The sequence below is a fragment of the Eptatretus burgeri genome, chromosome 3, assembly GCF_056783735.1.
Source record: "Eptatretus burgeri isolate ZD-2024b chromosome 3, Ebu_testis_v1, whole genome shotgun sequence".
Lineage (NCBI taxonomy): Eukaryota > Metazoa > Chordata > Myxini > Myxiniformes > Myxinidae > Eptatretus > Eptatretus burgeri.
Window position 1 is genome coordinate 98608898 of NC_140963.1, and position 13050 is coordinate 98621947.

Consider the following 13050-nt stretch of genomic DNA (forward strand, 5'->3'; position numbering starts at 1 on the left):
CCGACTGCGGCGGCCATCTTGAAAAAAATGTTTTTTCGCCATATCGATTTGAAATTTGGGTCACACATGTACCACCTGAAAAGGAAGAACCCTATTGATTTTGGGCATGGCCGGATCCAAGATGGCCGACTGGGGCGGCCATCTTGAAAAATGTTTTTTGTAATAAATGGAAAACCGCTTATCTGATTTCAATTATTTTTCAATGGCGGGGGATTCCCCATCTCTGATGGTATATTGCATTTTTTTTTTCAAACAATTGTGAACATGGCTCAAATATAAATTACTCTGAAGGTGAGCACATTCTATCAACTTTTAGTGAAGATGAACGAAGCAAAAAAATGGATTTAAGTTCAGTGCAACACACCACTCTCCGAGATGGACAGATCGAGTTCTTTCACTATGCTGGCAACCTGTAAAGGGGCAAAGTTGTGCTTCGACCACATAAAAATAACAGAAAGGAAAAGGGAAGGTAACAAGGAAGAATTGATTTGATTTTGGTGAAGATCCGACTCCAGATCAGATAATTTTTTTCAGTGATTCACCATTGAGTGATGGGGCTAAAATTACATATAGCAGGATATCTCAAAAAGTTGTGGATGGATTTGGACAAAACTTGGTGGATGAGTTGGTAAGGTGACAAGAACAAGCCCATTACATTTTACTTCAGGCCTGAATCCAGATCCGGCCTATAGGTGGGATACAAAGTGTGAACTAATCAGTTTTGCGGAAGTATGCGCTTTACCGAGTGCCTTTCTAGTTGATTTTGTGTACATTTTAAAATTAGTAACTCATACTTGCATGTTTCAATGCACAAACACAAACAAATGAAGCAATAAACAAATATTGAAATATTTGGCATGAAAAAAAAAAACTATTTAACTCAAGATTACCTTAATAGTAATGCATTACATTTGTCAAATATACCATAAGAGATGGGGAATCCCCCACCACTTAATTAAAAAGGTAATACATATTCCAGATAATGAGGGAGGTGAATTGGAAACAAGACACCATTTGGTCATCATCTCGAAAAAGTTCCCCAGGGGTGAGGAACGTAGGAACCAAAAATAATTGAAATCAGATAAGCGGTTTTCCATTGATTAAAAAAAAACATTTTTTTCAATATGGCCGCCCCAGTCGGCCATCTTGAATCCGGCCACGCCCAAAATCAACAAGGTTCTTCCTTTTCAGGTGGTACATGTGTGACTCAAATTTCAAATCGATATGGCGAACAGTTTATGAGTTATCGCACTCACAGCTATAAATGTTGACGCCCGGACGGACGGACGGACGGACAGGCGGACGACCTGGGTGACAACAATATCCCCCTTCCGCCACGCGGCGGGGGATAAAAACACCTCCCAGCAACATTATTAAGAGACACCTCACTCCCACATTATTAAAAACACCTCACTCCCACATTATTAAAAACACCTCACTCCCACATTATTAAAAACACCTCACTCCCACATTATTAAAAACACCTCACTCCCACATTATTAAAAACACCTCACCCCCACATTATTAAAAACACCTCACTCCCACATTATTAAAAACACCTCACTGCCACATTATTAAAAACACCTCATTCCCACATTATTAAAAACACCACACTGCCACATTATTAAAAACACCTCCCTGCAACATTATTAAAAACACCTCACTGCCACACCATTAAAAACACATCCCAGCAACATTATTAAGAAACACCTCACTCCCACATTATTAAAAACACCTCACTCCCACATTATTAAAAACACCTCATCCCCACATTATAAAAAAACACCTCACCCCCTCATTATTAAAAACACCTCACTGCGACATTATCAAAAAACACCTCACTTCCACATTATTAAAAACACATCCCAGCATCATTATTAAGAAACACCTCACTGCCACATTATTAAAAACACATCCCAGCATCATTATCAAGAAACACCTCACTGCCACATTATTAAAAACACCTCACTGCCACATTATTAAAAACACCTCACTGCCACATTATTAAAAACACATCCCAGCAGCATTATTAAAAACACCTCACCCCCACATTATTAAAAACACCTCACATCCCAGCAGCATTATTAAGAAACACCTCACTCCCACATTATTAAAAACACCTCACTGCCCCATTATTAAAAACACCTCACTGCCACATTATTAAAAACACCTCACTGCCACATTATTAAAAACACATCCCAGCAGCATTATTAAAAACACCTCACCCCCACATTATTAAAAACACCTCACATCCCAGCAGCATTATTAAGAAACACCTCACTCCCACATTATTAAAAACACCTCACTGCCCCATTATTAAAAACACCTCACTGCCACATTATTAAAAACACCTCACCGCCACATTATTAAAAAACCTCACTCCCACATGATTAAAAACATCTCACTGATACATTATTAAAAACACCTCACTGCTGTGGAATTAAAAACACCTCACTACCACATTATTAAAAACACATCCCAGCAACATAATTAAGAAACACGTCACTCCAACATTATTAAAAACACCTCACTGTTGTGGTATTACAAACACCTCACTCCCACATTATTAAAAACACATCCCAGCAACATTATTAAGAAACACATCACTCCAACATTATTAAAAACACCTCACTGTTGTGGTATTACAAACACCTCACTCCCACATTATTAAAAACACATCCCAGCAACATTATTAAGAAACATCTCAATCCCACATTATTAAGAAACACCTCACTGCCACATTATTAAAAACACATCCCAGCAACATTATTAAAAAACACCTCACTGCCACATTATTAAAAACACCTCACTGCCACATTATTAAAAACACTTCACTGCCACATTATTAAAAAACACCTCACTTCCACATTATTAAAAACACCTCACTTCCACATTATTAAAAACACTTCACTGCCACATTATTAAAAAACACCTCACTTCCACATTATTAAAAACACCTCACTGCCACATTATTAAAAACACCTCACTTCCACATTATTAAAAACACCTCACTGCCACATTATTAAAAACACCTCACTGCCACATTATTAAAAACACCTCACTGCCACATTATTAAAAACACCTCCCAGCAACATTATTAAAAACACCTCACCCCCTCATTTTTAAAAACACCTCACTGTTGTGGTATTACAAACACCTCACTCCCACATTATTAAAAACACATCCCAGCAACATTATTAAGAAACACCTCAATCCCACATTATTAAGAAACACCTCACTGCCACATTATTAAAAACACATCCCAGCAACATTATTAAAAAACACCTTACTAACACATTATTAAAAACAGTTCACTGCCACATTATTAAAAACACCTCACTGCCACATTATTAAAAACACATCCCAGCAACATTATTAAGAAACACCTCACTCCCACATTATTAAAAACACCTCACTCTCACATTATTAAAAACACCTCACTGCAACATTATTAAAAAAACACCTCACTGCCACATTATTAAAAACACCTCACTCACATTATTAAAAACACCTCACTGCAACATTATTAAGAAACACCTCACTCCCACATTATTAAAAACACCTCACTGCCACATTATTAAAAACACCTCACTTCCACATTATTAAAAACACCTCACTGCCACATTATTAAAAACACCTCACTGCCACATTATTAAAAACACCTCCCAGCAACATTATTAAAAACACCTCACCCCCTCATTTTTAAAAACACCTCACTGCCACATAATTAAAAACACCTCCCAGCAACATTATTAAAAACACCTCCCAGCAACATTATTAAAAACACCTCACCCCCACATTATTAAAAAAAAATGCTAAATATACCATCAGAGATGGGGAATCCCCCGCCATTGAAAAATAATTGAAATCAGATAAGCGGTTTTCCATTTATTACAAAAAACAATTTTTTCAAGATGGCCACCCCAGTCGGCCATCTTGGATCCGGCCACGCCCAAAATCAATAGGGTTCTTTGTTTTCAGGTGGTCCATGTGTGATCCAAATTTCAAATCGATATGGCGAACAGTTTTTGAGTTATCGCACTCACAGTTATAAATGTTGACACCCAGCCAACCAGCCGGACGGACGGACCGCCCCAGTCGGCCATCTTGGATCCGGCCACGCCCAAAATCAATAGGGTTCTTCCTTTTCAGGTGGTACATGTGTGACCCAAATTTCAAATCGATATGGCAAACAGTTTATGAGTTATCGCACTCACAGCTATAAATGTTGACGCCGCCCCAGTCGGCCATCTTAGATCCGGCCACGCCCAAAATCAAGAGGGTTCTTCCTTTTCAGGTGGTACATGTGTGACCCAAATTTGAAATCGATATGGCGAACAGTTTATGAGTTATCACACTCACAGCTATAAATGTTGACGCCCAGCCAGGCAGCCAGCCGGACGGACGACCCGGGTGATAACAATATCCCCCTTCCGCCACGCGGCGGGGGATAAAAAAGTGATATCTTGCAATTTTTGTGGTTAACAATATTGTTACGAATTTGGAAGCCTTGTGCACACAAACAGAAAGCCGTCCCCGTAGCTTAGTTATTTCGGTAAGTATGTGTTTACAGTTAGGGCCCCCTATCTGTGTCTAACGGGAATTACATGTGTGCGCTGCGGAGATTCGTTTACAACAAACCTCCTTCACTGCACTTCACACACCGACGCCATCGCCCACGTGCGTTCGGCCACGTACGTGGGCGGACATTTCCATCGCCTCAGATCGAGACTCCACCCAGGAAGGCAGGGGCGTGCCCCTTGTCCAATCAGGCCACAAAGGGCAGCTTTGCCACGACACGCCGGCCAATGAGGTTAGAGATGGCCACAGAAGGCGGCTTTCCCATGACACGCCGGCCAATGGGGGTGGAGATGGCCACAGAAAGCGGCTTTCCCACGGCACGCCGGCCAATGAGGGTTGAGATGGCCACAGAAGGCGGCTTTCCCACGGCACGCTGGCCAATGAGAGTTGAGATGGCCACAGAAGCGGCTTTCCCACAGCACGCCAGCCAATGAGGGTTGAGATGGCCACAGAGGGTGGCTTTCCCACGACACGCCGGCCAATGAGGGCTGAGATGGCCACAGAGTTTGACTTTCCCACGACACGCCGGCCAATGAGGGTGGAGGCCGCCTCAGAGGGCGATTTTCTCACCCCGGACAACAAGGAAATATAAAGGAACGCCAGGCTGGGAGCGTTGGTTGTGGGTTGTCTTGGTTGTCACCTGGTTGTCACCTGGTTGTCACCTGGTTGTCATCTTGGTGGTCATCATCATCGTGTTGCGGGTTCGAGTCCCACTGAGCTGGATCATCGTCGCCTCTGATCTTCGCCTTGGTGCGTGGCATCTGGTGCTTGGAGCCGCATCGTGTTGCGGGTTCGAGTCCCACCGAGCCGAATTGTTGAAGACCACACGAGGTGGACAGGTCCAAGCACAGGCTCTGGTCTCGTGCTCACCTGTCCTCGAGTTGGAGGCCTTCAATAAGGACCATTGGGGTGTGTGTGTTTGTTTGTTTGTTTGTTTGTTTGTGTGTGTGTGTGTGTGTGTGTGTGTGTGTGTGTGTGTGTGTGTGTGTGTGTGTGTGTGTGTGTGTGTGTGTGTGTGTGTGTGTGTGTGTGTGTGTGTGTGTGTGTGTGTGTGTGTGTGTGTGTGTGTGTGTGGGGGGGGGGGGGGGGAGGCCCGTCTTTAAGTAGCAACTAAATAAGTGCTTTTGCTTATACATTGACTGCATTTCTTATAGTCGGATAACTCTGCTCCCTGTGTGTTCCCTCCCCCACCCCCCCCCCCATTATAAATCCCCTGTTAAATGTTTCAGCTCGTTTCTGTGTTTTCTTTATTTGTTTAACACGGTGCGTGTTGAGAAATTTGGAAGCGGAAAATTGTGCATTTAGACCGACGGACCTCGGTAACCATCCGCTCGGGTTACGCACGGTTCGAGCACGCTAACGGCTCGTTCCGCTCGAGCTCCGCCGAGGGTGAATTTCCCTGGTAGTTTGGACGACGTGGGTATTTAGGTAAATTGAAATCGGCAATCGACCCTATCCCACGCGGTCGACCTATTGGCGATCTTCAGTCCGATAAGGGACCCGTCGGCTCCGGAGTTATTCGGGGTGACGACCGATAAATTCCGGGTGTTCGGTGGAGCAGACTCTACTTCTCCATCTAGCGGTTGTGCTCGTCGCCGATACCCAGCCCACAACAATATTGCTTTTTCGTATTTTGAAGCAATCATTAGAACAATAACCTGATCTTTTTTGTTTTTAAGAAAACCTCTTTACAAACCTTACCTTTCCCTTCTCTTCACCACCTTGCTTTTTCTTCTTGGCTGGCTCCTGCAGGTTGTTTGTGTTTAAATTGGTCATTGAACATAAAAGATAAACAGCCATTTCATTGCAATTTGTAATAATAAATAGCAAGTTAAATAAAAAATAAAAAATGAAGAAACCAAAAAAACAAGTTTTATGGAACCTCAATTAGACTTCACAGGACAAATTAAAATTTGAAGGACAATTTCCCCAACAGCTCAACCAAAATATACAATGAAAGGTTTATATACCATACAAATAGACATCAAGATCAGTGAAGAGTTTTTTTTCTGGTTTCACTGTTGTCACAAACGTTTACATTCTATCGGCGTTTGCCACTCAATTTCCCATTAACATGCGTTAACCTTGAACCATATGCTTGTGAGAAACTCATCACACCATTTGAAAGCCTTTATCCCCGAGCAGGGGTCAGCTTTTTGCGGGCTCCAATCATGGTACCCTTTCTTGTGGCAATGTTTTTTACGGCCAGACGCCCTTCCTGACGCCAACCCTTTAGTCGCCTTCGACACACAGGGATAATTACCAGTAGACTGGTGCTCATTTTGCCGACCTTCGGAAGGATGACAGGCTGAGTCAACCCCGCTGATGCTAACTCAGCTGCCAGCAGGGCTCGAACTCAGGTCCCCAAGGATCCCAAACCACCGCCTTAACCACTGAGCCACACCAGGCTCATATGCTTGTGAGAAACTGTTGGCCAGAAATAACGACTTAAGCTGGAAATGTGATGTTCAAATGTGTTATCCAACTTTACGAAAGTGATTTTTCGAAAAGGGGTGGAGTGGGGAGAGACAATGCCACAATGTTTAAGATAGATCACTGTTCTTCATTTAACAAAGCCTTAGTTTAAAAGGAAGACCCATCATGTGGACACGCATTGGAAGAGAAGACCCATCAAGGACACCCTTATAATGAGGCTCGTCTGTGGAGGTAAAGTCGCAATTTCAAATGAAGCCGATCAGCCTTTTGGCCAAATATATCAAAATATTTTTTGCCTTCAGTAGTGCCAGATCCAGATACTTCCAAAATCTTTAAAAGTTATGCAAGGATTCAGACGAAACATCATGGACAAGTTGGGTGTGACAAGGATGAATTGATTCTACCAAGTGCCATTTTCATTTTTTTCTGATGAGCTATCCTTTCACTGTAACAAATCCCTCAAACAGCTTTGCCTTCCTCCTCCATCATTCACAAATACAGAACTGGGAATTCTTGCAAGTCATGTTCAAAACTTCAACAAGAGTTGCAACATAACAAAGCTTGAGGTAAGCAAAATTAACATTTTGGAACAAAGGCCAGTGAATACATGCCTATAAGAAAGCCAAGACTAAATTCAACACAAAAGGAAGTGTTTGGAAAAAATACGACAATCAGAAAAACAAGACAGCAGGCACTACATTCTGCACAGAGCCCAGGATAAACAAACTCGACAGCTGATCTGGCAGAGCCGAATGCAGTTCAATCAAGTACATAAATGCAGCAATTAATGTAGACAAATGATATATTTTAATGTGTCTTATTAAGAGTAGTATCTAACATGTCATTTGGCTTGTCAAAATTAAGCTCAACCAGAATTCACTTTTTTTTTTACATCCCGACTCAGGATCACAGCACTAATAAATGTCAATGTGTGCGTCAGTGTGTCTCCTCCATAACTCCAAAACCATGAAACCGAGCAGCTTGAAACTTTGCATGCATATGAAGAAAAGTCCAAGAAAGTACAAGATTGAAAATTGGGTGTTTGGGTTAATTAAAACACCCCTTTTGAAGATAATAATCAATGGCCTTAATTAATTATATATTTTATCGGCGCATCCACGGTCACCACTCTCTCTGGGATCTTAAGGCATATCCTCGGTAACCTCGCTGGGGTGTGAAGTCACCATGTTTCTTGGCTTACTCAACCATGCCTTGACTTGGAGCAGGCCACAAGGATTTCTTAATTTTTTTATTTTTCCACTTTCCTCACTCATTATCGAATGCGTGTTCATCAGATTCATTGCAATGCTTATAAACACCCACACGGCAGCGTTCGTGGCTTTATTTCATTTTCGTACATAGCAAGTAAAAACCTCAAGAATTGCAATAACTTCGAGAATCTCTTAAACTAAGAATAATTTCAAAACTTGAGCTTGAGAATCAAACTTGGAAGCAGTTCCCACTCCTGAAAATAAAAAAGTTCATTTGTCCAATTCGGACACATTTGATATTTCGGGCATCTCCGTGAGTTGTATATTTAATGTGATGATTTGGTGATTGATAATCACGTGCCAAGCAAGCCGTTCCTTCGGAACCGTTTTGTTGGAGTGCTTGCTTGAGTGCTTAAGAGACTTGGCGAGCGCTCTCCAAGCTGCTTGGTTGTTCGTTTCGGTAAAAGTACTCGTGCTTTCAATCTAACATTGATGAGACATACGTTTTCGCCTTTGTTGGGTCCCGCGGTGGGTGCCTCGGGAGGCATCTCATCTGCTGAAAATGTGCAATTTTATTTTTTGTTTCACCTTTTTGTGCAATCTCCTTTTATAATCCACCCTTCACTTTGACATCGATACATATAAAAAAAAACTAGAGTAATTCGACTGCACGCAGTCGAAGGGTATGCCTCTGCTCTCCCGCCCAAACACTTGAGTATTGACATATTTGACCCTTATCATATTTGGCCCAAAATCTAATCAGTTAGTTGCACTGTCCAACTATACCTTTGTACCAAGTTTGATGAAATTCTGTCCAATATTTGAGTGAGGGTGTAAACAGTATAATTTCAGTTTGACCTTGACCTTTGACCTTTATCATATCTGGCCCAAAATCTAATCACTTAATTGCCCTGTCTTACTTTACCTTTTTACCAAGTTTGATGAAATTCTACAATTTGCTTCTCGAGTTATTGCGTGAACGAAAATCCGGACGGACGGACAACCCAGAAACATAATGCCTCTGGCACCCTTGGTGCAGGGGCATAAAAAACAATAAGGTCCATCTGACCAGTTGTTTGCCATGTTTGTTCTGGCTGTGAAGGCATCGAGCATCGATTGATATTCTATGTTCTGTGGCTTGATACATTTTTTAATTGAATTTTGCTAATTTCCTACTTGAATTCTTCTATAAAAGAACTCTGTTTTAAGGTAAATATTTGTGTTTGTCAGTAGGGTGAATATACTGGTTCTGGCTCACTTTTCCCCATGTAAATGAATGGGGGATTTTCAGCGATTCATGTTTTTTTCCCTAAAAATAAACCCCCTTTTTATCCCAAGGTATATTTATTTGTCTCCCCTTTTAACCTGGGGACACTTTTTTTTCAAATAATCCATGCAATAAGATAAAGATTTGTTCAAGTACTAAAGTGGTAATGTGATTTGTTAAAGGTGATTCGAAAGAAATATCTGAAACGTCTAACCCTCGGGACACTCTTTATCAAATAACCGATGCATATTGTTTAGCTCACTCATTGAACCTATAAAGATTTGTTCATTCTCAAATTCCTTCAATAGTTTAATTTTCTTTGCACAATAATCCCCATCTAAAATATTGAAAAACAAAACATTTGAATCTTTATATTTTTTAAGATACCCCTTTTGTGCCATTACGAAATGATAAACTTCTCTTAATGATCTCATCTGGCCACCGCCCGAGTTGCAAATCATTTTTGTGCATAAACCACGCCATAAAAAAGTTTTGTTTCAAATGTTTTCAGTTCGTGTCATGAAAATGAGGAAGTGTTTTTTTTTTTGACACGGTCGTGCTGTGTGAATGAGGAAGTGTTTTTGGACAGTCATGCTGTGAAAAAATAGGAACTATTCTCTGAGACAAGGCCTCGTGTTTCTATTTTATCTCAGAACACAAACAGGCTTTTAAACATATTTAATCAAAACCATTTTAGGGTATTTTAAGAATGTTTTAAAAATGATTCATACAATTTGAGAATATATCGCCCAGTTATTTTCCAAGCTGTCTCGCCCGAAGCGTCATTTCCTGTGGCCACACCCAATGATTAAGCAATCTCCTCATCGTTGCCTTATAAGTGATTCGCCAGACAAAGTTTCTGCCAGACGGGATTTTCATTTTTACAACTGAGACATGAGCGATCTTTCTTCCGCGAGCAAAACAGCTCAACACAAAGTTGGTAAGCCTGTGTATAGGTTCCTCTTTGAACGATGAAGCAATTGATTATATATTAAATCGTGATAATTCTGATATATATTTTTTTTCTTGGCAGGTCCTTGGAAGAAGAGCAGTTTACATATCACGACGAGGTGCATGAAATTAATGCTCTTATTGAAGAGGTCAATCATCTTAGAAGAGAATTGAAAAACATTTTTAATGACTGACACGACGTCTTATCACGGCCTCTGATCTTTTTGCCATCTTGTACCAATGGTAAAAAAAACTGAGACATGGACTCACTCTCTTCCGATGAAGATAACAGCTCACTACAAAGTTGGTAAATTTGTGTATGGTTTCCTCTTTGAACAATGAAGCAATTGATTATAAATTAAATCGTGATAATGCGAAAATATATATTTTTTCCTGGCAGGTCCTTGGAAGAAGTGGAGTTTACATATCACGATGAGGTGCCTCAAATGAATGCTCTTATTGAAGAGGTCAATGATTTTAGAAGAGAATTGAAAAACATTTATAATGACTGGTACGAAGTCTTATCACGGCCTCTGATCTCGAATGAATTAAACCAATGGTGAGACACGTGTGTGTGTGTGTGTGTGTGTGTGTGTGTGTGTGTGTGTGTGTGTGTGTGTGTGTGTGTATATATATATATATATATATATATATATATATATATATATATATATATATATATATATATATATATATGTATATGTGTGTGTGTGTGTGTGTGCGTGTGCGTGCGTGCGTGTGTGTGCGTGTGTGTGCGTGTGTGTGTGTGTGCGTGCGTGTGTGTGCGTGTGTGTGCGTGTGTCTCTTTCCCTGTCTGTTTGTCTCTATCTCTCCCTGTCTGTCTCTTTGTATCTCTCTCTGTCTGTCTTTCTACCTACCTCTCTCTGTCTGTCTCTCCATCTATACCCTTGACTCATTATTTTTTTTTTTTCAGCTCGATCACACAACATCAGCTGTTGAAGCAATCTGGTACAACACATGATTTTCTGGAGGTAAATGTTTCTGAATTATTATTTAGTTATTTGTTTATTTATTCTTTTATTAATATCACTCTCTCTTTGGAATGTCGTCTTATGTTGGTTGCATTATTAGTTTGGACGCGGTTTTGCCAGTACACTGGAATTCATTTTATTGACCTTGGAAGGATGACAGGCTGAGTCGGCCTCCTGGTGTGTTAATTCAGTGGTCAACGAGGCTTGAACTTAGAACCAACACCAGGCTTACTCATATTACCATGTAATTATCTTTATAAAACCTAATTATTATCCACTTTTTGTTTCAAAACAGAATATGGTGTCTGAGTTTCGAAATCACAAGACATCTGAAGAAGATGGCTGGGAAAGATTATACATTCTCGCAAATGAATATTTAATATTTTCAATTTTGATTAATTATATTTGTTTTGTTTACAATTACTTGATTTTGAATTTCAAAAAAAGGATCAAGACATGAAGGAGAGGGAGGGGGGGTGGGGGGGTGTAGGTGCGCTCCCCCAATGACCCATCACCCCCTCATCCCACCCCTCCCCTCCCCATGTGTGTGTGGGGAAGGGTGGGGGTGGGATGAGGGAGGTGGTGGGTCAAAGGTGGGGGCGCACAGGGGGGTGGGGCTTGTGTGGGTGGGGTTTATGTGGGCGGGGCGTGTGTGGGCGGGGTTGATGTGGGCGGGGCTTCGGTGGGTGGGGCTTGTGTGGGCGGGGCTTCGGTGGGGTTTATGTGGGTGGGCTTCGGTGGGGTTTGTGTGGGTAGGGTTTATGTGGGGTTTGTGTGGGCAGGGTTTATGTGGGTGGAGCTTGTGTGAGAGGGGTTTATGTGGGCAGGGTTTATGTGGGCAGGGTTTATGTGGGCGGGGCTTTGGTGGGGCTTATGTGGGAGGGGTGAATGTGGATGAGGCTTATGTGGATGAGGTTTGTGTGGATAAATGGATGGGTGGATGGGTGGATGAGTGGAGCTTGTGTGGATGGGTGGATAATTTTTTAATTAAATAAACATGTTGTGTGTGGGGAACTAATTAACTAATCACTAATTATGTGAATATGATGAATATGGGTGGAGCTTGTGTGGGGTTTGTGTGTGTGGAGCTTGTGTGGAGCTTGTGGGGGGTTTGTGTGTGGTGGGGTTTGTGTGGGGTTTGTGTGGGGTGGGGTTTGTGTGGAGCTTGTGTGGCGTGGGGTTTGTGTGGAGCTTGTGTGGGGTGGGGTTTATGTGTGGTGGGGTTTGTGTGGGGTGGGGTTTGTGTGGAGCTTGTGTGGGGTGGGGTTTATGTGTGGTGGGGTTTGTGTGGGGTTTGTGTGGGCGGAATCAAAAAATTTCAATTTATCTTTGTCTTTTGTAATTCCTGTGAATAAAATGAACCTAAAATCTCTTCCCCTTCCAAATCATATATCTTACAAGTCCAAGGAACCGTATCTATTACATCAACAATTTTAAAAAGTTCGTTCGTCCATCGTTTAATATAACCCTTTTCAAAATGAGATTTCCACCTATATATTCTTACGATATCACCAACTTTGAACTTAGGTTTTCTGACATTAATCTCTTTTTCATATTTTAATTTTGTAAATGTTTCTGATGGTTTCATATTTGTTGACGTGTGAATCGTGTC

At 41.3% G+C, this 13050-nt stretch overlaps 1 protein-coding gene and 1 long non-coding RNA gene across 6 annotated transcripts in view; one reads left to right on the forward strand and one right to left on the reverse strand.

Annotated features, from left to right (window-relative positions):
• The window catches only part of LOC147030517 (uncharacterized), a 68924-nt gene that overhangs the window by 1462 nt on the left and 54412 nt on the right, over nucleotides 1-13050 (reverse strand). For 2 of the 5 annotated variants that reach the window (XM_085874648.1, XM_085874647.1), the window contains exon 8: nucleotides 6283-6327. The exons of 2 other annotated variants lie outside the window; for them this stretch is intronic. In XM_085874648.1, the coding sequence (XP_085730774.1) occupies nucleotides 6283-6327 (45 nt within the window). Of the gene's footprint in view, nucleotides 1-6282; nucleotides 6328-6844; nucleotides 7009-13050 lie in introns of all 5 variants that reach the window. One more of the 5 variants, XR_015056427.1, reaches the window with a different exon arrangement.
• LOC147030518 (uncharacterized) lies at nucleotides 7008-11902 on the forward strand. Its single transcript, XR_015056428.1, has 3 exons — nucleotides 7008-11005; nucleotides 11381-11438; nucleotides 11734-11902. It is a non-coding gene; the product is annotated as an uncharacterized LOC147030518 (long non-coding RNA).